General features: G+C 44.5%; 1 protein-coding gene across 1 annotated transcript in view; it reads right to left on the bottom strand.

Annotated features, from left to right (window-relative positions):
* Positions 1-27,349, bottom strand: part of LOC143768340 (putative DBH-like monooxygenase protein 2) — a 72,936-nt gene that overhangs the window by 14,664 nt on the left and 30,923 nt on the right. Inside the window, exons 3-6 of the mRNA XM_077257022.1 lie at positions 15,664-15,819; positions 12,003-12,086; positions 1,041-1,208; positions 18-120 (exon numbers count right to left, since the gene is read on the bottom strand). Coding sequence (XP_077113137.1) covers positions 18-120; positions 1,041-1,208; positions 12,003-12,086; positions 15,664-15,819 — 511 coding nt within the window. The remainder of the gene's footprint in view (positions 1-17; positions 121-1,040; positions 1,209-12,002; positions 12,087-15,663; positions 15,820-27,349) is intronic.

Consider the following 27,349-nt stretch of genomic DNA (forward strand, 5'->3'; position numbering starts at 1 on the left):
AGAACTGATCTTATTACCTTCCTTGTTTTCGAAGTTACTGTAATGGATTTCGATTCTGACATATTGAGGGTCCATGTCTGTGCCTATAGAAATGCCGGTGTCATCTGGATAATCAAATGGCTACAAAGAGAAAGAAGGAGAAAAATTACAATATCGCACTTACATGTAACATTTTACATTTCAACAATCTGGACATTTCTAAGATACTGTACGCCAGCAAATCTAAACTGAATTTGTGCCAATTTTTGAGAAATTTTCGAACAATTTGCCAAAAACCACTGCACCTTTACACATTGCTGAAAATTGCATCAGCCAGAAAAGGTTCACACGACGGGTATAGTTACATGGGCTTCCTCATAATGCCTTACTCTCCTGTTATAGAGGAGCCAATTAGGAGGAAGTATCTGGACCACTATAAAAGCCAAAGCAGGGATTCTAGCATTTATTGTTGGGTGAGTCTGGAAAGTAAGAGGACGGCACAGCTCTCAGCTCAACTATACAGATTGTGTGTGAAAGTTAAGAACAGCCACTGGTCATTTACCCATAGCTGGAGAAACATCACCCACTTGGCAAAGGGCATGTATCTTTGACATTTTTTCATAATACTGTAAACAGGACAAAGGGGGGAGGCTCCTGCTGCAGTCAATTGTCTTACACCCAAACTCAGGAACGTAAACATAGGAGGGATAATGCTGAGATCTAAAGATTTTTTTTTCTTATTTCTCTAGCAAAGGTGGTGTGGTTTAGCAATTTTTTTTTATCCTACTGCAGACAGATGATAGGGGGGAGGCTCCTGCTGCAGCATATTGTCTTATACCCATAAAGAGGAAGAGAGTGAATATGATTGAATACTTGACGTTTTTTCTCTGTCTTACCTGAAGGATTATTTGAGAAATTGCTGATATATTTTTTAAAGTATTTTTTCGCAGAAAAGGATCAAACATGTTGAAATCAAACACACAGCCAAAAGTTTCCTCTATGTCAGTCCTTAGGAACATTACTGGTTTGATTGGTCTGCTCAAACTCTGGCATCTACTTACCTCTCCCCCAACAGCCCAGCCAAGCGTCGCAGAAAGGCACTGAGAAAATCGGGTATCCTGGCCGTAGCAATCTCCAACTTCTGATGTGAGGATGGTGTTATTCCCACAAAAATATATCAGGATGTGATGCACTATGCCAATACTGACTGGGTCTTCAATTAACTCGTACTGTTCAGGTAGTAAAAATGGAGGGTATATAAAGAGAAGTGATAAAAATCCACATTATAGAATCTCTAGCGAAAGAGTAACAATTATAAGAGAAGTATTCCAAAACTATGTCTGCTTTCTATAAGAAACAGCACCACTCTGGTCCAAGGGTTGTGTCTGGTATTAAAGGTCATAGAAATAAATGGACAATCAAACATTGGCTTTGTGGTAAGGCCACTTAAAATCCGACATCTGCTTTTTTTTTACTCATTCTATAAAAATCAATCTGGAAATCATCAACAAGTTGATCCCCTCCTGATGCCCTCACCACCCACCATCCACCATAAGCCAGGGCTTTCCTATGGCAGCTGATGGCTTAACAATGGCTCCCAAGTCTTATAATCATCTGTTCAGTAGGCGGCTTCCCATCTCCCAAGTATAATTATATTTAAAGGGGTTGTCCAGGATTTACAGTATGTGTTGAAAACCTATCTTTGGATAAGTCTTCTTTGACCACTTCACCACCTGGCTACTTCATTTCCGCTCCGTTGACATCCCCACTATCATCATGGGCGACTTCAACATACCCATTGACACTTCCCTCTCAGCTGCCACTAAACTTCTATCTCTCACTTCCTTCTTCGGCCTCACTCAATGGTCTTCTACAGCCACTCACAAATATGGTCACACACTGGACCTCATCTTCATCCGCCTCTGCTCCCTATCTAACCTCCCTAACTCACCTCTTTCTCTTTCAGACCACAATCTACTCACATTCTCTTCCCTCTCCACTCCTTGTCTACAATCCCCACCCCACAAACTTGCACACCCTCTCAGAAATCATAAACACCTTGATCTACACTCTCTGAATCCCTCCTCCCTCTCACAGACATAAATTCCCTACACAATGAGGATGCCGCTGCTGCTCTATAAAACACCACAATAGCTGTAGCTTTGGAATCTCTTGCCCCTCTCACACATACCAAAGCTTGCAAAATCAACAGACAGCCCTGGCACACCAGCCTGACCAAAGAACTGAGGCGAGCTTCCAGGGCTGCTGAGCGGAGATGGAAAAGATCCCACTCCACTGCTCACTACTTTCAAGACCACACTCGCCACAGCAAAACAAACCTACTTCTCATCTCTCAAATCCTCCCTGTCTCACAACCCTAAACAGTTATTCAACACCTTCAATTCTCTCCTCCTTCCCCCAGCTCCTCCTCCCTCCCCACTCATCTCAGCTGAAGACTTTGCCTCATTTTTCAAGCAGAAGATTGAGAACATCAGACAGTTTTAGTCGACAACCCCCAGAGCCCTTCCTCCCAACTACCCAACCCTCCAAAACCAACTTCTCCACCATTACAGAAGATCGACTCTCCACTCTACTCTCAAGATCGCATCTCACCACCTGCGCACTTGACCCAATCCCTTCCCACTTCATCCCAAACCTCGCCACAGTCTTCATCCCAACCCTATCCCATCTCTTCAGCCTATCACTAACAACTGGTGTTTTCCCCTCAAGCTTTAAACATGCCTCAATCACACCTGTTGAGGAGAGCCATAATATCAAATACTTAATTAACCACAAGACATAAGGTAATTGAGAGAAGCAACCCATAACATGTATTGTTTAACCTTACATAAGTTTTCCTCAGATCAAAGTGAGACACTAAAGATGGCCGCCATCTCCTGTACCAGAGCCATGTGCTCTGGTATCCAAGATGAACAATGAAGACACTAAAGATGGCCGCCATTTCCTGTATCCGCAGACTGTGTGCTCTGGTATCCAAGATGACGCCCACCCTGATGACCTCATGGATCCACCCACAGTGACGCCCACCCTGATGACCTCACGGACCAACCCACCCTGATGACCTCATGGATCCGCCCATGGACTTGCTCATGCCCAACCCACTAACCAATGGAATATATCCGATCACTCCCATTTTAGAGCTAACCGAGCCCCCTTACAGGAGATATATAACATTGTGTTTGACTAATAAACTTCCCTTCTTGGAGCTGAGCCACACATTGATCAAGGAGAGTTACAGCTGACTGTGTCTGGTGTATTTCTTTAGTGCACATGATCAATATCCATTAGGCCAGGAGTAGGCAGCTAGAGAATTGAACGTTTTATTAATTGTTCAACCATAATATTTGGCCGCCCAACCTGGGGCCAGCAGAGGAGAGCCCTGAACCCTGAGTACCGGCGAGTGGAACGGCTGGATGCACTGAGTACCCCGAACCTGGAGACTGATCACCTCCTTAACAGAACACGGTAAGTCTGCTGATTTTTATAATCTGTAGTCTTTACCTTGTGTCCTTCGGGGTATCCTGTGCAGATTGCCTGACCGTGTCCGGTTTTCTTGGTATCTGTAAGACGGCAGAAAGGGTATCTCCGCTGCTGGTCATTTAATTGCAAGAACCGTCACATGTTTTAGTTGCCTACTGCCTGTTGCATGTTGTGAAGAGGGGAGATGACTAGTAGTTAAGAGAAGCAAGTTTTTTTTTTTTTTTTTTTCTACAGAGGCAAGTGAGAAAACAGGAAGAGCAAGTTTGTTTGTTTTTTACAGAAGGAGATGACTGGTAGTTAAGAGAAGCATTGTGTTTGGAACAGGAAGAACAGGTTTTTAGGAAAGAAAAGAAGCAAGTGTTTACAGAAGGAAAAAGCATGTGGTAGAACGGGATAAACAGGTTTTTTAGAGGAGTGCAAGCGTTAGGAAAAAAAAAAAAATTATAATAATTTTTGTCTGTGGTATACGGTTGTCGCCTGTGATAAGATTTTCAGTTCTGTATAAGAGAGACTAGGACCTGGAGTGATTGACTCGGCCTAGGGGGGCCCGGTAAAGCTTGGAGTGATTGACTCAGTTCGGGCATAATAAATTGTGTAGCGGCTCATTAAAAACTTGGAGTGATTGACTCAGTTTGAGCCAAATAATTAAATTTATAGTTTTTGCCCCGTGACATCGAGTGAGTGACTCTGCACGGGGACCGGTAAGTTAGGGAGCAATTTGACAAAGTAGGGAATAATTGGTTTGTAAAGTACGGAGCACGGAAGTCAGACAGGGACCACGTGACAAGAAGCAATAGGAACTGAGTACTGCAGACTCAGTTCCCTTTAGAATCTCAGGTTTGAGTCATCTCCCCCGTCTTATTGTTTGTTTGGTGTTTGTTATCTTGATAGATAGATATATATATACTGTATATCTATAGAAAGATGGAGAAATTAATGCAGTTCTGCCGTATGGGCACTAAGCCAAATTCAGATGGCAAGTTAGACTCATGCACATTAGTGGAAATTGTGTGGAATGCCAGAAGGGGGGATGGTTACAGCCCCTGGAGTGGAAGCTTGTCTTGAAAGAAAGAAAAGGTATCCTAGAAGATAATGGATTGTTGTCTATTGCTAGGGCAGGAGAAAGAGTCTGAAAGTCTGTATAAAAAAAAAAAAAAAAATTGGAAATTGGGTAGAAGAGAAAAGGAATAGAAAGAATAGAGTTTTGAGTTGTGTATTACAAAAATATATCCTGTGAGCGGCCACCACCGTATAATGGTGGCCCAGAGCCATGTGTTAAATGTAATAGCAGCCAAAATGGTGGCCCAGAGCCATGTGCGAAATGTAATAGCGGCCATTTTGTTGGTGGCAAATGTGTTAAATGTAATAGCAGCCAAAATGGTGGCCCAGAGCCATGTGCTAAATGTAATAGCGGCCATTTTGTTGGTGGCAAATGTGTTAAATGTAATAGCAGCCAAAATGGTGGCCCAGAGCCATGTGCTAAATGTAATAGCGGCCATTTTGTTGATGGCAAGTGTGTTAAATGTAATAGCAGCTATAATGGTGGCCCAGAGCCATGTGCTAAATGTAATAGCGGCCATTTTGTTGATGGCAAAGGTGTTAATGCTAACAGCGGCCATTTTGTGGATGGCAAATATTTTAATTCTAATAGTGGCCATTTTGTGGATGGCAAATGTAATGCTAACGGCGGCCATTTTGTGGATGGCAAATATGCTAATTCTAACGGCGGCCATTTTGTTGATGGCAAATGTAATTCTGACAGCGGCCATTTTGTGGATGGCAAATGTAATTCTGATGGCAGCCATTTTGTGGATGGCAAATGTCCTTATTCTGATGGCAGCATTTTTTGGAAGGCAAATGTGCTGGTTCTGGTGGTGAACATCTCAGACTAAGGCTACACACCACATCACTAAATCCTTGTTACCCAGTAATGACCACTGATGGCCAATACTATATTCCTTCGGGAAATAAAAAGGCTTTACCCATGTTTCCTATCTCAGTGGTTTCCAATGAGGCACCAACCCTTTCTACTATCACTTCCAATGCCAATTTAGCCGCACACCCACATGAGATGCTCCAAGCAGCGGCCTCTCCTCCCAATGCTTCCACAACAGCACTCTCATGCAGTCTACCTAACCCTATACCTGGTACCTCACAGGCTGTCTCGCAGCCAAGTGCACACCTGTATGGGACGGTGGCAACTGTAACGGGGGGGACTCAATCTGGGAGGAGGATACCAATAGCACAGGAAGCACAAAGGGGAGGGAATGTTGGCAACCTATTTTTGAAAAAGAACTTCCTGAGGGACCCTTGTTAGTGGTGGGAAAGGGTGATATAACAACAATGGAGACAGACGCTATTGTTAATGCTGCCAATTCTCGGTTAGAGCACAATGGAGGTGTAGCTAGAGCTATAGTGGAAGCAGGAGGGGCGACTATTCAAGCTGACAGTCAAATCATTGTTGAGTCACGTGGTCAGATAGCTGTTGGGGACATAGCGGTGACTAAATCTGGCAATCTTCCCGTGTAGAATGATCATACACGCTGTGACCCCTACTTATGACCCTATTCATCCAGACGTTAGTGCTCAACAACTTCATGCAGCAATAACTCGCATTAATGAGGACAGGACTGTTAAAGCTTTTAAGACTGCCTGCGTCACCTGGAGCCCACATCATGATACTGGAGCTGCCCAAATAGAGCCCCTCATTCCAGGACTGTTACCTCCTCCGGCTCCTCATACACAAGAGAATACATCTGCACTCCCGGTGCCATCTCTACTCCCGCCTCAGGTGTCACCACCAACAGTGCCAATGCTCATGTCTGAGGAGCCCACCCTGTATGTCAGGTTTACACCCCAGCAAGCGGCTACTCTGTTGAACCAACTTCCAGATCCAGAAAAACAGCTGATGCCTTTCAACAGAAGCATGCTTCAAATCCAAAGGAATCACCCAGCCATGTGGCAAGATCTCATTTCCCTGCCAAATCTTAGAGCAGGCGATGCATATTGGTCTGTTATGGATATCGTGTTCAATGATGACTCACTTGCCAGTGACGAGACATGGGACTCTGGTGTTGAGTTCTGCCAAGAACCTAAGACATGGGCCTCGGATGAGTTGGCTGACCTATTGCTTATTGTCGCCAAAGGTTTCCAGATGCCTCAAAGCTGATGCAGCCATTGTACGATGACCTCAAGACGTCAGCGTTTCCACTATGTACCAAATCTGTGGAAGCTTTCTACGCTCTTAAACAGGCCATACAGTCTGCACCAGCTCTTGGAATCCCAAATCCTGATATCATCTGAGGACATCCAGTTCTCTTAATGGCTCCACACGACATAATTGCTATTCTTGGAACCTAAACATCTGTTGGTGCAGCATCATATGAGACTCCAATGTTCGCTCTTGGTTCCGGATAATGTCCCTCTTGTCCGCTACACCATCCTCAACCCGTCCATGCTGCTTCCTCTTTCCAGGGGGGATGTGGATGATGATACTGATGCTCTCGGAGAAGATGCCTCTACACACTCAGAGGATCATGACTGTCTCGAACAAATGCAGGAAGAAGTAGCCTCCCAGAAAAACGTGTCTGAAGACCCATTCCCACATGCTGACCTGATGTTCTTCACTGATGGTTCCAGATTTGCAGATGAAACAGGGAGGTTCCATACGGGATATGCCATGGTTACACATGACCAGGTCATCTCAGCCGGATCCCTACCACCGCACGTCTGCACAGGAAGCGGAACTTAAAGCTTTGACGTTGGCTTGTCAGGAAGCGACGGAGAAGGTGATCAACATCTACACGGATTCAAGATACGCTTTTGGAGTGGCTCATGACTTCGGCAGTATCTGGGCAGCCAGAGGATACCTAACGTCCAGTGGAACTCCTGTAAAACATGCTGCTACCATGCAAGAACTTGTGGTCACTCTGGATCTACCTTCAGAGGTTGCAGTGATCAAGATCAAAGCTCACGGGAGACTGGATTCTCCAGAAGCAAGGGGGAACTTCTTTGCTGACAAAACAGCAAAAACCTATGCTGTGGATCCATTTGGGAAAGAGAAAGCAGCGGTGTACGTGTCACAAGACACTGAAGAAGGGACTAAAGCCTCTCTTATGAGGATTATCCATCTACATCAAGGCAAGACAACAGATGATGAAAAGAAGTCATGGCAAGAAGGAGGAGCTAAAAAAGGATGAAGATGGAGTCTGGAGGGTGAACAAAAAGCTCTGTCTACCCCGTAATCTGTACCCCTCGGTGACCGAATGGGCACACCGTATTACCCACAGAGGCAAGAATCAGATGAATGACCTAATTTGGAAGACTTATATGGCACCTGGAATCTCTACTGTCACCCAAAAATATTGCAAGTCCTGCCTTGTGTGTGCAGCATGCAATCCAGCACCGCCTCAGAAAGTTACTCAGAAACATTTGGCTAAACCACTTTATCCCTTTCAGAGGATTCAGATTGATCACATTCAAATGCCAAAAGTAGGGAAGTACGAGTATGTACTGGTAGTGACTGACATGTTCTCAGGATGGCCCGAAGCCTATCCAGTAACCAACATGACTGCCAGAGTGACTGTTAAGAGACTGATGACTGAAGTAGTCTGCAGATATGGGGTCCCAGAGGTAATTGAGAGTGACCAAGTACCCGCATTCATTGCAGCACTGTCTAAGGAACTATGGACATTGGTTATTTGGGTTTACATACTCCATATCACCCACACAGCAGTGGGAAAGTAGAAACACTGAATGGCACCTTCAAAAATAAATTACTGAAAGCCAGTTAGGAGGTCAGACTTGGACAGACATTTTGCCCGTTGCCTTATACTCAGTCAGAAACACTCCAAGGGGTCCCACTAAACTCACACCATACGAGATTCTTTTTGGGGGGCCTCCAAGATTGGGTCAATATTTTCCACAACAGCTAGCCTTAGGAAGTGATACTCTGGTAAAATATGTAATTGTTGTTACTAAAGAACTGTCAGTAACACATGTACGAGTTTTATCATCCATTCCAGGTCCAGATTCCAGTGAAGGTACCCATGCTCTCCAACCTGGTGACTACGTGCTTGTAAAGAAGTTCATCAAAAAGGCATCCCTGGAGTCGAGATTTGAGGGTCCCTACCAAGTGCTCCTGACTACTCCTACTTCAGTCAGGGTTGCTGAGCGCCTCCTGGATCCATCTCTCACATTATAAACTTGTTTAGACAGTTAGGGACAGAGTAGGATCTGACCTGCTTGTCAAAGTCCAGCTACAAAGGGAGGTTTTCCACAAGGGAAAACTTGTCTCAAACTGGTGAAAACTCCAATTCCCCCTCCTGGGCGAGACAGTCAGATCTAGGATGTGTACATCAGGGTTAGTCGCACATGTGTATTTTATGTAACCATGGAGATGGAAGATTGGAGAGTAATAGATCCCGCAGGTAGTAAAGTCCCGAGGGCATGGGTAACGCGCTCCGATATACCTCCTCGGTATACCCATAATTAGTCACACATTCTCTGGTGTCTATAGCATCCATATTGTCATGAAGCTTCTGATGTCATAATAACACTTAACATCGGTGGGTTGGGGAACCACGATGGGATCAAGATAAAAAAAAAAAGCTTGTTAATAAAGTATTTAGGGGGGACTGTTGAGGAGAGCCATAAGATCAAATACTTAATTAACCACAAGACATAAGGTAAATGAGAGAAGCAACCCATAACATGTATTGTTTAACCTTACGTAAGTTTTCCTCAGATCAAAGTGAGACACTAAAGATGGCCGCCATCTCCTGTACCAGAGCCGTGTGCTCTGGTATCCAAGATGAACAATGAAGACACTAAAGATGGCCGCCATTTCCTGTATCCGCAGACTGTGTGCTCTGGTATCCAAGATGACGCCCACCCTGATGACCTCATGGATCCACCCACAGTGACGCCCACCCTGATGACCTCACGGACCAACCCACCCTGATGACCTCATGGATCCGCCCATGGACTTGCTCATGCCCAACCCACTAACCAATGGAATATATCCGATCACTCCCATTTTAGAGCTAACCGAGCCCCCTTACAGGAGATATATAACATTGTGTTTGACTAATAAACTTCCCTTCTTGGAGCTGAGCCACACATTGATCAAGGAGAGTTACAGCTGACTGTGTCTGGTGTATTTCTTTAGTGCACATGATCAATATCCATTAGGCCAGGAGTAGGCAACTAGAGAATTGAACATTTTATTAATTGTTCAACCCTAATACACCTATCCTCAAAAAGCCCTCTCTTGACCCATCCTCTGTATCTAGCTATCACCCTATATTACTTCTCCCCTATGCCTCAAAACTACTGGAACAACACGTCTATCTTGAACTGTCCTCCCATCTATCTTCCTGCTCCCTCTTTGACTGCTTACAATCTGGCTTCCAGTCGCACCACTCCACTGAAACTGCCCTAACTAAGGTCACCAATAACCTATTAACTGCCAAGAGCAAGCGACACTACTCTATCCTCCTCCTCCTGGACCTGTCCTCTGCCTTTGACACAGAGGACCTTTCCCTGTTGCTGCGTACCCTCTCATCCTTTGGCATCACAGACTTGGCCCTATCCTGGATCTCGTCATACCTAAAGGCCGCGTCTCACATAGCGAGATCGCTAGCGAGATCGCTGCTGAGTCACAAGTTTTGTGACGCAACAGCGACCTCAGTAGCGATCTCGCTATGTTTGACACGTACCAGCGATCAGGCCCCTGCTGTGAGATCACTGGTCGTGACGGAATGGCCTGGACCTTTTTTTGGTCGTTGAGGTCCCGCTGACATCGCTGAATCGATGTGTGTGACACGGATTCAGCGATGTCTTCACTGGTAACCAGGGTAAACATCGGGTTACTAAGCGCAGGGCTGCGCTTAGTAACCCGATGTTTACCCTGGTTACCATCGTAAATGTAAAAAAAACCAAACAGTACATACTCACATTCCGGTGTCCGTCAGGTCCCTTGCCGTCTGCTTCCCACACTGACGTCACCGCTCTGCTGTTAGGGACGGTGCTCAGTCAGTGCAGGAAGCGGACGCCGGGGGATGCGAAGGTGAGTATGTACTGTTTGTTATTTTACATTTTACACTGGTGGTAACCAGGGTAAACATCGGGTTACTAAGCGCGGCCCTGCGCTTAGCAACCCGATGTTTACCCTGGTTACCCGGGGACCTCGGCATCGTTGGTCGCTGGAGAGCGGTCTGTGTGACAGCTCCCCAGCGACCACACAGTGACTAAACAGCGACGCTGCAGCGATCAGCATCGTTGTCTGTATCGCTGCAGCGTCGCTGTGTGTGACGGGGCCTTAACTGACTGGACATTCAGCGTCTCCCACTCACACACCACCTCCTCACCTCGCCCCCTATCTGTCGGAGTCCCGCAAGGTTCAGTTCTAGGGCCCCTACTCTTCTCCATTTACACTTTTGGCCTGGGACAGCTCATAGAATCTCACAGTTTTCAGTATCACCTCTATGCTGATGACACACAGATCTACATCTCTGGACCAGATATCACCACCCTACTAACCAGAATCCCTCAATGTCTGTCCGCTATTTCATCCTTCTTCTCCGCTAGATTCCTAAAACTTAACATGGAAAAAACAGAATTTATCATCTTTCCCCCATCTCATGCGACCACCCCAACGAACCTATCCATTAAATGGCTGCCCACTCTCCCCAGTCCCACAAGCTCACTGCCTCGGGGTAATCCTTGACACTGATCTCTCCTTCAAACCGCATATCCAAGCCCTTTCCACTTCCTGCAACCTTCAACTCAAAAATATTTCACGGATCCGTACATTCCTAAACCAAGAATCTGCAAAAACCCTAGTCCATGCCCTCATCATCTCCCGCCTCGACTACTTTAACCTCCTGCTCTGTGGCCTCCCCTCTAACACTCTCGCACCCTTCAAATCTATTCTAAACTCTGCTGCCCGACTAATCCACCTGTCCCCCCGCTATTCCCCGGCCTCTCCCCTCTGTTAATCCCTTCACTGGCTCCCCATTACCCAGAGACTCCAGTACAAAAGCCTAACCATGACATACAAAGCCATCCACAACCTGTCTCCTCCATACATCTGTGATCTCGTCTCCCGGTACTTTCCTGCACGCAACCTCCGATCCTCACAAGATCTCCTTCTCTACTCCCCTCTTATCTCCTCTTCCCACAATCGTATATAAGATTTCTCTTGCGTATCACCCCTACTCTGGAACCCTCTACCACAACATATCAGACTCTCACCTACCATCAAAACCTTCAAAAAGAACCTGAAGACCTACCTCTTCCGGCAAGCCTACAACCTGCAGTAACCACCGATTGACCAAACCGCTGCATGACCAGCTCTACCCTCACCTACTGTATCCTCACCCATCTCTTGTAGATTGTGAGCCCTTGCGGGCAGCAGGGTCCTCTCTCCTCCTCCTCCTCCGATTTCTGCACCCCCTATACTTACCTGATCTGGTGTGTATACGATATATCTTGTATCATACAATATAACGTGGACTTACCCTCACAATATGATGTTTTTTGGTCACCCTGGGCATTGGAAGGAACGTACAGGCATAAGTTGTATCTGCTTCCGGAATATGAAACTGGTAGAGAAAAATAAGAGGAAAACATACCCAGACTTTACAGCCAAACTATGCGTTCATATCAAGCCTCATGCAATGTCTCCAGGAAAATTTACCCAAATTTTTTACAATAATCAATTCATAATTAATTCATCCATTAGTGTAAAAGAGAAAAGTGTTCTAGACTCTTTTTTTTATTCAAAAATACCAAAGGAAATGTGTCATCAATAGAAGGTACAACACCTTAAACACTTTTTTTTTTAATGGTAAATGCATTATTTTAAAACATTTTGGCAATTTTTTTTCACATATCTCAATCTGTACTAAAGCATAAAAATTAGAAATCGTGCAATTCTCCCACCGGCTACCGGGGCTCTTCTAGACTCCAATTGCCTGTTCTTTCAGGAAATGCACATTAGGTGCAATGAACAGACCCTGACCTTTTTTTGTATTAAAGCATCTAATGAGCATGTGCAAATGTAAGATGCCCAAGCGAGGTAGTCATGGGCGAGCTTTGGTCCCCACTCGCTCTGGCATCTTGCAGGCAAGGTATGTCCTAGTCCTAGTGTGCGGCTGTGTATAGGGTGCTTTCCACCTACTTCTGGCCAGCAGACCCCTTCTGACTCAAGGAATGCTTCTTCTGGAACCAGGGCAGCAAATAATCCAGGAGACACGAGGTTCATAAAAAACAAACTTTTAGTAAGAGTAGGGCAGTCTGTACAGTATTTACAGGCAGATATAGAGGATGAGGCCCAACGGGTTGTCCTCTTTCCCACAAGTACCGGACACAACTTCAGCCCTGGTTCTCGGTATAGGAGGCATGTCCCTCTGTCTGGCTTTCCTAGCCCAAGAGAATCTTCTCTATCACTAACAGTATATCTGGACTGCAATATCTTCCGCCCAATGTAGTCTGAGTCCAACTTTGCCTGTAGCTTCGCAAGCTGAGTGCGCCCTTGGACCCCGATGTTCATCTCGAGGCTGCCCTTGGCCATTAGACGGAATCACACGGAAGAGTATTTACAGCAATCCACTGCCCCAAATATTAGGCTTGTGTTGTCCCTAGCAGCCCTAGTTCTGCTGCGTACTCACTTCCTGCCTCAGTCACTAGCACTCAGTTCCACCCTCCCTACCATGATGGCCACTTCAGTTAACCCTGTCCCAGCTAACTACAGCCCCACGGGATATTATACCTGGACCACATACAAGGGCATAAAAATACATTTAACCCTTGGGTGTCGGGGAGCAATCCATCAGCCCTCGCCACCTTTACACAATGGTCACTGTGAAGGGAAGAGGATCAGGGTCGGCTGTGACATCACCTGTTGTGATTGGTGGATCCCGTGTTATCAGCTCTATAGAGATATTATCATTTAATGTAACTAGAGATGAGCGGAGCAACTTAGGTTCGAATTCACCCGTTTGCACGGATTTTCCTGGAATTTTCAATTTGCAGAGAAGTTTTTTTTCCCTATGAAGTTAATGTCTCTTATTATGTTCTCCAGATCTCAGAGTAAAAAAACATAACATGTAAAAAATAGTAAGAATATTTATACTCACATCACCGCTCACCTCTCTGGCCCCTCCGCTCTTCATCATCCACATCCGCTCCTCATCGCATCTTCGCATCACTGCCGGGAACATTGATCTCCAGCTCGGAGGAGTCCTGGGACAATTCTGCACAAGCGCATATTCGGTCACGAGTCATGGTGTCACAAAGTGCGCCGTGACCTTGCTGGTACATGTTCTCACGGAAGGGATAAGAAGATGCGAAGAGGACCGGACAAGGGATGGTGAGGAGAGCGGTAAGGTGAGTATAAGCCTATGTTCACACGTTGCGTTTTTACTGCATTTAATGACCCTTTACATTTGAGCAAAAAAGGAGGCCAGTGGCCAATCGAAAGCATATTAAAAAAAATCCTCATTTTGGTGAAAGTGGATCTTTGTAATATTTGAGTAGAATGCAATTCCAGTCGAATAAATATGCTCATCTCTAATTTCATCCCAACCTCTGCTCATAATGAGACTGCTGAAAACCCTTCAAGGAAAGACAGGGAGCATGCATCTAGAAAAGATCCAGTGGCCTTGTGAAAATTGCAAGGCTACAACACTTTAACTTTTAATATAGATCGCAAGATGAAAAAAAGATATTGTAAAAATTAAAAAAAATTTTTTAAACAAAACTGAAATTTTACATATTTTAGTTTTCCTCTTTTTTTCCTTCAGCTTTTTCTAAGGGTCATAACTTTTTTTAAAAATGTATCCTTCAACATGTGAAGGAGAGGGATTACTTTTTGTGTGATAAGTTGTATTTTTGCAGACGACATTGACTTTACCATAAAATGTACTGCGAAATGGCGAAAAAAAATTAAACTGTAGCAAATTGCTGAAAAAATACAACATCCCCACAGCTTTATGGGTTTTGCTTTTAACGTGTTCATTATTTGGTACAAATTATCTGGTAGCGTTATTCTATAGGGTAGTTACAGTGATACCAACAAGAGTTGTTATTAGATTTTAGTGATTAAAAAAATTCATTATTTTGTAGAAAAAAAATATTTTGTATCGCCATCTCCTGAGAACTTTTTTACTTTTCTGTCACTCTACATTTTTATTGCTATACAATTTAATCTATTTTTATGGGTAGTATAGAAACAATTCTTTAGTTTTTTTCTTTTTGGCTTTTTACAAAGGGTTAAAATAAATTTATATCTTGATGGATCGGACTTTTAAGGTCACGGTGACACCAAACATGTTTATTCATTTATTTATTTTTTTATGGGTTTTTTTTCTGAGCCCACTTCATACACCCACTGCTATCACATGACATAAAGTTCTGATATATGGTCATCATCAGGTTAAACAATAGATCATTTTCTGCTGACACATTCCCCTTAAGGCTAGTTTCATATTTGCGTTTAAAAACGCAGGTGGTGAAAAAAACGCATGTAAACGCGTGCAAACGCTGTGTTTTTTAGACGCATGTGTTTTCTCATGCGGTAAAAAAACCGCTGCGTTTTGACGCGTTTACATGCATTTGTTCCTGCGTTTGCGTTTTTGAAACGCATGCTGAGAAGTGTGTGACAGCTGCCAATCATCAAAATCATCTAGAAAACCCACTATAAATAGAAATAGCTAGGGTTGGGGTTAGGGTTAGGGGTAGGGTTAGGGTTAGGGTTAGGATCTTTTGCAGCAAAAAAACGCCTCTAGAAATCACTACATGTTGCATTTCTGCAACAAAACGCAAGCATAGAAACGACGCATGCGTCGTCAAACGCGGCAAAACGCATACAAAAAAAACGCATGCATTTTTAATGTTAAATATAGGAAAAAAAGCATGCGTTTTTTTGCGCTAAAACGCAGCGGCAAAAAACGCAAATGTGAAACCAGCCTAAGAAGAGCTGGGATGATTTGGTGGTGGTGTAAAGTGTTAGTTTCCGGTATCCCTCAACACATCACGTCTACCTTTTCACATATACTTAATTTTCAGAGGTTTTTTTTTAACTCAGTGTTTGGCCGTGTTGCCTTGCAGCTATGACCTCCTCGGTTCCTTGTAAAGAAAACTGCTGAATAATTGACAATTTATATATCTGGTCCTTACATCTTTAATTATGAAGTCGTGGGGTATCATTACTTCAGGATACTTCGGGTGGCACAGGACCTCCAAAAAAAACAGAGATTTTTGGAATGTGTTGTGATCTGTTAGCTCCAATTGTTCTCTGTCCCCAATGACAACCGTCACTCTCACAGTGTCATTCTAGATAGGAAACAAACAGATTGGAAATTAAAAAGAAAACAATAAAGGGGTTCTTCCGAGACTGTGATAAAATGGCGCCCAAGATATACCACAAACTGCAGCCTGTCTTAGTCACGTATAAGGACCGACTGCAGAATGAGACAAACATCTCCAGAGACTTGTGTCTCAACTGACAGAAGGGACAGATCACACAGACCTCAGTCGGCCGGTAGCAGGGCTGCGATATGTGAAGAAATATATCTTCTATTCACTGGGTCCACGGGAGTTATCTCCAGCTTCATTCTCCTGAATCAGTCTGACATCTCTATAGCAGCACATGGAGACTGACTGTAAGGAATGGGAATGTAAAAAAACATTGTGGAGGCTAAAAATGGAGATAACCCTGTTGTGCTTGGTGAGGAGAAGATATATTTCTTCACATATAACAGCCCTGCTTCTGGTCAACTGAGATCTGTGTGATCCGGCTTTTCAGTTCAGACAGAGGTCTCGGGAGTTGTATGCCTTCAGTCAGCAGTCAGTGCTGATACTTGACTAAGACAGTCTGTATATTAATTATATCACTAGTGCCATTTCATCACATTCTTGGAAGAGCCTTTTAAGGCTGTACAAATAAATCAGATTCTTCTACAAAGCTTCAGAAACTTAAATCCATTACTTCAATTTTAGCTTTAAAGTTTTTATAACTTTCACTAGAGTTCATACAGGAGCAAAATGATTTAAAACAAAATACAGTAATAGACTATAATATAAGATGTAATTCACGATCAGTACAGGACCAGTAATGTAATGTATGTACAAAGTGACTGCATCAGCAGAATAGTGAGTGCAGCTCTGGGGTATAATACAGGATGTAACTCAGGATCAGTAATGTAATGTATGTACACAGTGACTGCACCAGCAGAATAGTGAGTGCAGCTCTGGAGTATAATACAGGCTGTAACTCAGGATCAGTAATGTAATGTATGTGCACAGTGACTGCACCAGCAGAATAGTGAGTGCAGCTCTGGAGTATAATACAGGCTGTAACTCAGGATCAGTAATGTAATGTATGTACACAGTGACTGCACCAGCAGAATAGTGAGTGCAGCTCTGGGGTATAATACAGGATGTAACTCAGGATCAGTAATGTAATGTATGTACACAGTAACTGCACCAACAGAATAGTGAGTGCAGCTCTGGAGTATAATACAGGATGTAACTCAGGATCAGTAATGTAATGTATGTACACAGTGACTGCACCAGCAGAATAGTGAGTGCAGCTCTAGGGTATAATACAGGATGTAACTCCGGATCAGTAATGTAATGTATGTATACAGTGACTGCACCAGCAGAATAGTGAGTGCAGCTCTGGAGTAAAATACAGGATGTAACTTAGGATCAGTAATGTAATGTATGTACACAGTGACTGCACCAGCAGAATAGTGAGTGCAGCTCTGGGGTATAATACAGGAGGTAACTCAGGATCAGTAATGTAATGTATGTACACAATGACTGCTCCAGCAGAATAGTGAGTGCAGCTCTGGAGTATAATACCGGATGTAACTCAGGATCAGTAATGTAATGTATGTACACAGTGACTGCACCAGCAGAATAGTGAGTGCAGCTCTGGGGTATAATACAGGATGTAACTCAGGATCAGTAATGTAATGTATGTACACAGTGACTGCACCAGCAGAATAGTGAGTGCAGCTCTGGAGTATAATACAGGATGTAACTCAGGATCAGTAATGTAATGTATGTACACAGTGACTGCACCAGCAGAATAGTGATTGCAGCTCTGGAGTATAATACAGGATGTAACTCAGGATCAGTAATGTAATGTATGTACACAGTAACTGCACCAACAGAATAGTGAGTGCAGCTCTAGGGTATAATACAGGATGTAACTCCGGATCAGTAATGTAATGTATGTATACAGTGACTGCACCAGCAGAATAGTGAGTGCAGCTCTGGAGTATAATACAGGATGTAACTTAGGATCAGTAATGTAATGTATGTACACAGTGACTGCACCAGCAGAATAGTGAGTGCAGCTCTGGGGTATAATACAGGATGTAACTCAGGATCAGTAATGTAATGTATGTACACAGTGACTGCACCAGCAGAATATTGAGTGAAGCTCTGGGGTATAATACAGGATGTAACTCAGGATCAGTAATGTAATGTATGTACACAGTGACTGCACCAGCAGAATAGTAAGTGCAGCTCTGGGGTATAATACAGGATGTAACTCAGGATCAGTAATGTATGTACACAGTGACTGCACCAGCAGAATAGTGAGTGCAGCTCTGGAGGATAATACAGGATGTAACTCAGGATCAGTAATGTAATGTATGTACACAGTGACTGCACCAGCAGAATAGTGAGTGCAGCTCTGGAGGATAATACAGGATGTAACTCAGGATCAGTAATGTACTGTATGTACACAGTGACTGCACCAGCAGAATAGTAAGTGCAGCTCTGGGGTATAATACAGGATGTAACTCAGGATCAGTAATGTAATGTATGTACACAGTGACTGCACCAGCAGAATAGTGAGTGCAGCTCTGGAGTATAATACAGGATGTAACTCAGGATCAGTAATGTAATGTATGTACACAGTGACTGCACCAGCAGAATAGTAAGTGCAGCTCTGGGGTATAATACAGGATGTAACTCAGGATCAGTAATGTAATGTATGTACACAGTGACTGCACCAGCAGAATATTGAGTGCAGCTCTGGGGTATAATGCAGGATGTAACTCAGGATCAGTAATGTAATGTATGTACACAGTGACTGCACCAGCAAAATAGTGAGTGCAGCTCTGGGGTATAATAAAGGATGTAACTCAGGATCAGTAATGTAATGTATGTACACAGTGACTGCACCAGCAGAATAGTAAGTGCAGCTCTGGGGTATAATACAGGATGTAACTCAGGATCAGTAATGTAATGTATGTACACAGTGACTGCTCCAGCAGAGTAGTGAGTGCAGCTCTGGAGTATAATACAGGATGTAACTCAGGATCAGTAATGTAATGTATGTACACAGTGACTGCACCAGCAGAATAGTAAGTGCAGCTCTGGGGTATAATACAGGATGTAACTCAGGATCAGTAATCTAATGTATGTACACAGTGACTGCACCAGCAGAATAGTGAGTGCAGCTCTGGGGTATAATACAGGATGTAACTCAGGATCAGTAATGTAATGTATGTACACAGTGACTGCACCAGCAAAATAGTGAGTGCAGCTCTGGGGTATAATACAGGATGTAACTCAGGATCAGTAATGTATGTACACAGTGACTGCACCAGCAGAATAGTAAGTGCAGCTCTGGAGTATAATACAGGTTGTAACTCAGGATCAGTAATGTAATGTATGTACACAGTGACTGCACCAGCAGAATAGTAAGTGCAGCTCTGGAGTATAATACAGTGTCAAGGTGAAAATATACTTTCTTATATACCTTTGTACTTTTATATATCATATACTGTGAAACAATAAGTTTTCCCCTGCTAAAGCAAATGTAATTGTATTTAAAGATGGCCGCCAGAGTTCAGTTTCGTTTCAGGTTAGTATTCGAAGAGTTAACTTTCATTTCTTCAGAATCGAAACTCAGGAATGTGAAGAAAAGGAGGATCCACCAGAAGATGTTAGAACAAATCAGAAAGACTGGATGCTAGCTTAGACCCCGCCTAATGCACGCCTTCCCCTAACACTCAATATAGTATTGTGTATTTTAGAATAAAGCCAGTTGTTGTGACCGTTGCAGACATGAGTAGATGCACGGGCATTCAATTGAGATTGAATCAGCACCTTGTCTGAGTCATTCTTACCCGGTACCAAATGCTCGGCTCATGCTTATAGTTTAATTTGGAATGACTGGTGAATGAGGATTTAATTGTCGTTTTACGACCCCGACAATTTTGGCGCCCAACGTGGGGCGTGGCCAGCGATCCGAGACCCCCTGGACCCATGCCTGGATGTCTGTGGATGATACCCGTAGTGGCTGACCTCGAGGACTGATCACCCTCCTTACACGGTAAGTGGCGATCATATACACTGTATGTGTCACACTTGCTAGTGTCTCAGCCGTTATTGGTTTGTCTGTGGTCTCTCTTTGGGTCTGGGGAGGTGAACGGTCGAGTGGTGAGATCGAATGTGATCCTGTGCCACGCTCTGAACCAGCAACTGAGAGACGTCACATCCTGTGCGACCTCTGTACACCATACCTCCTCCACCGGTCATTGTACTCCGTTCAACCACCTTACCCGTGACTATTGTCCAGTAGTGAAGTGGAGTGAAAGATTGAGCTAGTTGTAGATTGTGGGGCGGCTTAGAGAAGGGATAGGGGACGCAGCCTCTGTGATATTGTACCAGCTAGGTAATTAAGACGTCCCGAGCAGGGACCACCTGTATTTCTGTGGAGGGCTCTCACTAGGAGACTGCCTCCCGACTGTTTAGAATATCGTGGCAGGATAGTCTGTTAATCGCTGGTGTTCAGGTTAGGGACAGAAAATATTGAGCGCGAGGCTCCTTTTTTTTCTAATACGTTGAGCGAGTTTCCGTATTGCAGAACACCAGCGTTGAAGATCGCTGCCAGCGATCCTGAGCTATAGCAGGGCATAGTATTCTGTGAGTCATGCTGCGTATCTTAAAGCAAAAGAAGTCCGTGCCCCACAAGTTAGATGAGGATGTCGTGGAAGTCAAGACAATGGTCACGGGAGGGCAAGAGACAGTCAAGAAGCTTATCTGCGAGTTGCACGAGGCTTAAAGAACAAAGGATGAAAATAGGTTGAGAGGAAGGATCAGAGAATACAGAACCCGTATTTGGTTATAAAATGCCTTTGAACTGTGATTTTACAGATTGTAAAATGGCCGCCGTGCCACTGATGATGAAAATGCAGTCTCAGCCAGCGCCCTGTAATGGCGGCGGAAAGAGATCTCCAGAAGTGTAGGTGTGTCCTGTTTGTGTTGTGCAGAATCCAACCTGGGTGGAGACCTGCCTTGTGTGTGCGTACGGACCGTCCTTGGGGCTCCGCCCAGACCACGGAGGATTATAGGAAAGTCTTGTAGAAATTAAGTCTGAAAACTGCTGTAATTTGTGACTTTGTAGAGGATACGGAGCTTTGTATCAGTGCTGTGTAGTGTAGGGGAGGGGCGAGGCAGACTGGGCTCAATATTCTCCCTTGTACGCTGAGGAATTCTGTGCTGTTTCTAGTAGTCTCTTTTCTCTGTGTAGAGGAATGCTGTGATCTCTCTTATCTCTGTGTCCTTGGAATGGAGAGAGCACATACTGTAACGGTGTTCGCTGTATTTTCTCTGGTAGATCTGTGTCTGGTTTAAAGCGACAACATTGTTTTGAAGTATGAAGAAATATTATAATCTGGAATTTGAAAGTGAAATATAGTGCCTGGTTTTATAAGGAAATTTGTATCAGTGTAATTGAAAGATTGGTAAAAGAGTTGAGTAAAGCAAGCAATTAAAAATTTGGGATAGGGGGGGGTCTCCCTGCTGGATAATATGGTCCCTCCCCAGGAAATTAAGCCTCTACTCCCGACTGTAAACCCTGTGCCCCTTACAGCAATATATATCCTGGATTGCCGAGAAGTTCTATGGGCGTCTTATGGTAGTGTTTGAAGATCTGGGATTCTCACTGTAACAAAAAGCCCATTCATACTTTTTTTGTAGTAGACCCGATATTGAGATTTCCACTCCGGATGATGCATTGCAAATAGTAAAAGGTTTTCAAAAGAATTTAGCTTAGCAGGAAAGATAAGGGTTAAATTACTAGCTGTAATAATTCTTGCTCGCTCACTGGCCCCCACCGCTGCAGCTGCGAGGTCAGTGGTTCTTATCTCCATGTAACAGACTCCAGCTTCTGCCCCCTCCTATCGTACATGTGAGTCCAGCTTCACACTCCAATACGCCTTTAACCCTGTATAGGAATCTAACTCCCTCCCTAGCCCCATGTCAATTTTCAGACCAAGAGCTTGCTTTAATCGGTGTAAATGCCAGACCTCCCAGCCCGGAAAGGCCTCTAGATCTCCTCTTCCAGTGAAACCTTCACACTTACAAGGCCAGACTCTCCAAGAACCTGAAGTTGGTTCCCCTGTCATTCACGCTACTACATTACACCTCAGGGCTCCCAGGTTCTTTTCTCAGTAGGGGTATGGGGACATAATTACCCACCAGGTAGGAGCCATAGTGAACCCAGCTAACTCTACCCTGTCACATAGAGGTTGTTTGGCTCAACAGATAGCTAGAAAAAGGAAGCCCAGTTATAGCCCAAGAGTGTCAGGCCTACCTTGCCGCTCATGGCCCCTTGCATCCAGGAGACGCTATGTCCACCCAAAGAGGGAATTTGCCCTGTGATATAGTGTTACACATTGCAGGCCCCGTATATGATTGCAAGACACCCGAGCACTGCCGTACAGTATTGCAGACAGAGCTCACCTATGCAGGACATGCTACAGGTGTGCTGACTCAGCTTCATGGAGACAAACAGAGACCTGTTGCTTATTATAGTGGCCGCCTGGATACGGTGGCAAGAGGAAGCCCCTTCTGTGTTCGGGCCGTGTTGTCTGTCCAGCTGTTGCTACACAAGTCTTCAGAGATTGTTTTGGATCACCCACTGATGGTCCACACCCCACACGATGTATATAGTATCCTTAACCAAGTATAATCTAGCCACATGTCCATGACCAGACAGCTGCGACTTCGGTGTGCTATTCTCATGCCTACTAATGTGACTTTGAAAAGGTGCACTGTCCTAAACCCCGTTACTCTTCTCCTAGTTCCTATGGATCCAAAGGGGGGAGGAGTAGGTGACATGAGCAAGGACACTCTTTTTCTTTCTAGAATGGATCCAGAGGAACAAGATTAGGTTTCCAAACCACATGATTGTCTAGAATTGATGTCTCAGGAAACGGCTGGTCTCTAGTGTGCCTATTCTAATGCTGATTTTGAGCTTTTTGTAGATGGATCCCGTCACCAAGATGACCAAGGACGCTTCTGTACCAGATATGCTGTGGTCTCAGAACATGAGGTAATCAAGGCAGAGTCAATGCCAGCTCATATGTCTGCACAAGAAGCAGAAGCTCAAGGCGCTTACAGAAGCGTGCAAACTAGCAGAAGGTAAGACTGTAAATATCTACACTGATTCTAGATATGCTTTTGGCATTGCACACGGTTATGGGCCTATCTGGAGAGCCAGGGCTTTTCTGACAGCAAATGGCCACCCCTTTAAACGTGCTGAGGCAGTCCAGCAACTTATGAATGCACTACAGCTTCCCACCCAAGCAGGCATTATAAAGGTAAAGGCACATACCAAAGGCACTGATGGACGGACAAAAGGGTAACGCACTGGCAGACCAGGCTGCCAAGAAAGCAGCAAGCACTCCTGTAGCCTCTCAAGTACATCACCTAGACACCCCACCATCTCCACTTGTGTTGAAAGACATCTTAGCCCAGTTACAAGAACAGGCAAGTAAGGAGGAGAAAAATAGGTGGCAAAAGACAGGGGCTTGCTCTGATACCGTCACTGGGCTATGGGGGAGGGGTGAAAAGGTCTGCCTACCACAGGTACTGTACCCAATGATGGCACAGGTTCTGCACGGGAATGTGCACCACTCGAAGACGGCCATGTGTGACACCCTACAGAAACAATGGATTGCCCCCGAGTTTTCCACCTGCGCAGAAAGGCAGGTACAGAGCTGCATGATATGTGCCACACATAATCAGAGTAGGACAGTGAAAACCCCATCCAAGCACACTCCCCGGCCCTTTAACCAATTCCAGAGACTGCAGATTGATTATATTCAGTTACCCAGGGTAGGGACGTATGAGTATGTGTTGGTCTGCATTGATTTATTTTCAGGTAGGCCAGAAGCCTACCCAGTTGCCAAAGCTACGGCTAAGACAACGGCGAAGAAACTGATGGCTGAGATCATATGCAGGTATGGAGTTCCTGAAGTCATTGAAAGCGATCGGGGTTCCCATTTTACTGGAGAGATCATGTCAGAGGTAATGGCAGCACTGGGGGTAAGTCAAGCATTGCATACTCCATCCGCAGAGTAGTGGAAGAGTGGAGAGACTAAATGGAATTTTTAAGCTTAAAATCCAGAAGGCAATGACAGAGACCGGTAAACCATGGACAGAATGTCTCCCTCTAGCTTTGTTTTCAGTAAGATATACCCCAAACAGGAAGATAGGACTGTCACCGTATGAGATTCTGTTTGGCAGGAGCCCCAATCTTGAATGTTTCTTTCCACAACAGTTGCAGCTCAAGTACCAGGACTTGACTAGCTATGTGCAGGCCTTACATGGACACCTTGCCAAAGTGCATTTAACTGTTTTCAGTTCTCTTCCAGACCCAGACAAGGTTCCTGGACACCATCCCTTTGTGCCAGGAGACCTGGTGTATGTGAAAAAGTTTGTGTGCAGAGATTGTCTCCAGACAAGATTTGAAGGACTTCACACGGTGATCCTGGTCACCCCCACTGCAGTAAAACTTGAAGGAAAGAGCACCTGTATTCACGCTTCACACTGTAAAAGAGACCGAACCAGTGTTTAGTCACAGAAGTGACTGAAGGGAAATGTTGCTGTTGTTTTTGATCCTGGAACTGAGGGCCATCCTTGCCCCTACCTCTTCGGCCCCTATTGTAAATAAGAATTCTGGTCCCACTATATTCTGGATAAACCTGACAGCCCCGGTAAATATCTGGCGATTTGATTTCTGTGATGTAGTCAAGTGTCCCGAGACTGAACGGGTGGTAGAGGAGATCATCCAGTTTTATATGTGTGTTACCAGAAATGACAACAATAACTGTTATTATTGGTCAGATGCTGCCTGGAGATGATTGGGGATATAAACCTAGTGAAGCCATGTTCCCTAAGGATGGGACGGGTAGGAGTCTTCGTGAGAGAATGCATCTAACAGCCCTTCTGCAACCACTTAGGGGCTGTAAATGGGGTAAAAATTGTTACCCCCTTCTCCTGAATCTTGAAAACTCCCAATCTGCTGATCTGCAGACATTTGTACTGGGAAGGCATTATAATTATGTATTTAGTAGTGGATACCATGGGAATTTAGGCCATATACAGCTCCAGGATATTAGTTTCAGACCAACCAAGGCCCCTGTTACCAGTACACCTAAAACAGGCCCAGGTGAGCGTTTGCAAAATATAGTTAATGAAGTAATCCCCATTCCAGGTCTCAGTTGGCAAGAGGTTTTCTCCATAGAAACACAAACAGCCCCAAGGAAAAACCTATGGTTAGAATGGGTGAGATACAATGTAAGAGTCCAGAATATCTCTGTAGGATGTATTGCTTGTGCTGCTGCGAATACACATCTATACACACATGCATTGCTTTTCCCTGATGTCAACACCACTGCCTGTGTCATGAATCGTTTGAAAGGTCTGAAGCCCACTGATTGTCCAGATTATGTCCTACTAATTCATGAGAAACCCAAACTAAAGGTTCCAGGAGAAGTAATCGTATTAGCTGACAATTACACCTGCTATAATTCCCACGACACCACAGGTACACCAGTAGGGATCTTCAAGACAAGTTTCTGCAAAGAGAACAGTTCTCTAGATACTGATTTGCTAATTAAACATACACAATATATGTACACCAAAGATACCTGATGAACCTACCAGAAAGAGGAGAAGTCTCGATCAGCTCCACATGAGTTATGAAGAAGATCCACTAGTATATATTGATGCCATTGGAGTGCCAAGGGGGGTACCTGACCAGTTTAAAGCCCAGAACCAGATTTATGCCGGCATTGCTTCTATAATCCCACAGGTGCAGATTAATAAAAAATGTTGAATGGATCAAATATATATATGTATGTATATATTACAGTGAACAAAGATTTGTTAATTATAGCTGTGATGCCTTTTAGGGTATAGTTGAGGATTTGGGCCCTAACACTTGTATGACCAGTGCTGCAACCCGACCTAAGAGAATTACACTGAATCCTGTCCAGACAAGATCACATGCAGTGATATAAGAAGCTGACACAGGATTGTGGTTGGTGGATACTGGAGACATTAACTTTTGGGAGTAGGCTGACAGTAATCCTTTTGGGAAGGAGCTGTAGACCAGCATGTCATGTCGCCCCCACCACCAGAGAACCAACCACATCAGGTAGGGTAAGACAGATACAGGAGTATTATCCCTGGAGGCCCACTGACTAGCTAGCTACGCAAAAACAATTGGCTGACCCTGAGAACCAACCCTTCTCATTTTACAGACAAATAATGACCATATGATGGACGTATAAGTACACCTGGGCAGGCCTAGGTAGTTAGTGAAAGCAACTCCGATTGGCACCTTCCTCAATCAAGAAGTAGACCCACCAGAGTACGATGGTACTGATCCAGGGGAGATCCCGAAGTATATTTCTTTCAAGAGAGTAGACAAAAACCCCCATTCTCAGATGATGCTAAGAGATTTAGTTTAGGGACAGTGGGAGAACTGTTATGGTTCTCAATGGCAAGAGAACATAGCCCAGCAAACATACGAACTAGCTCTTGGAAGGATGGAAACCAAACTGACCATGAACTAAACCTGCCGCACAACTAACAGTAGCCGGGTAGCGTAGCCTGCGTTTTATCCCTAGACGCCCAGCGCCGGCCGGAGGACTAACTAATCCTGGCAGAGGAAAATACAGTCCTGGCTCACCTCTAGAGAAATTTCCCCGAAAGGCAGACAGAGGCCCCCACATATATTGGCGGTGATTTTAGATGAAAATGACAAACGTAGTATGAAAATAGGTTTAGCAAAATCGAGGTCCGCTTACTAGATAGCAGGAAGACAGAAAGGGCACTTTCATGGTCAGCTAAAAACCCTATCAAAGCACATCCTGAAATTACTTTAAGACTCTAGTATTAACTCATAACATCAGAGTGGCAATTTCAGATCACAAGAGCTTTCCAGACACAGAAACGAAACTGCAGCTGTGAACTGGAACAAAATGCAAAAAACAAACAAGGACAAAAGTCCACTTAGCTGGGAGTTGTCTAGAAGCAGGAACATGCACAGAAAGGCTTCTGATTACAATGTTGACCGGCATGGAAGTGACAGAGGAGCAAGGTTAAATAGCGACTCCCACATCCTGATGGGAACAGGTGAACAGAGGGGATGATGCACACAAGTTCAATTCCACCAGTGGCCACCGGGGGAGCCCAAAATCCAATTTCACAACAGTACCCCCCCCTCAAGGAGGGGGCACCGAACCCTCACCAGAACCACCAGGGCGATCAGGATGAGCCCTATGAAAGGCACGGACCAGATCGGAGGCATGAACATCAGAGGCAGTCACCCAAGAATTATCCTCCTGACCGTATCCCTTCCATTTGACCAGATACTGGAGTTTCCGTCTGGAAATACGGGAGTCCAAGATTTTTTCCACAACGTACTCCAACTCGCCCTCAACCAACACCGGAGCAGGAGGCTCAACGGAAGGCACAACCGGTACCTCATACCTGCGCAATAATGACCGATGAAAAACATTATGAATAGAAAAAGATGCAG

Source organism: Ranitomeya variabilis, chromosome 4, assembly GCF_051348905.1.
Source record: "Ranitomeya variabilis isolate aRanVar5 chromosome 4, aRanVar5.hap1, whole genome shotgun sequence".
In the NCBI taxonomy this organism is placed as follows: domain Eukaryota; kingdom Metazoa; phylum Chordata; class Amphibia; order Anura; family Dendrobatidae; genus Ranitomeya; species Ranitomeya variabilis.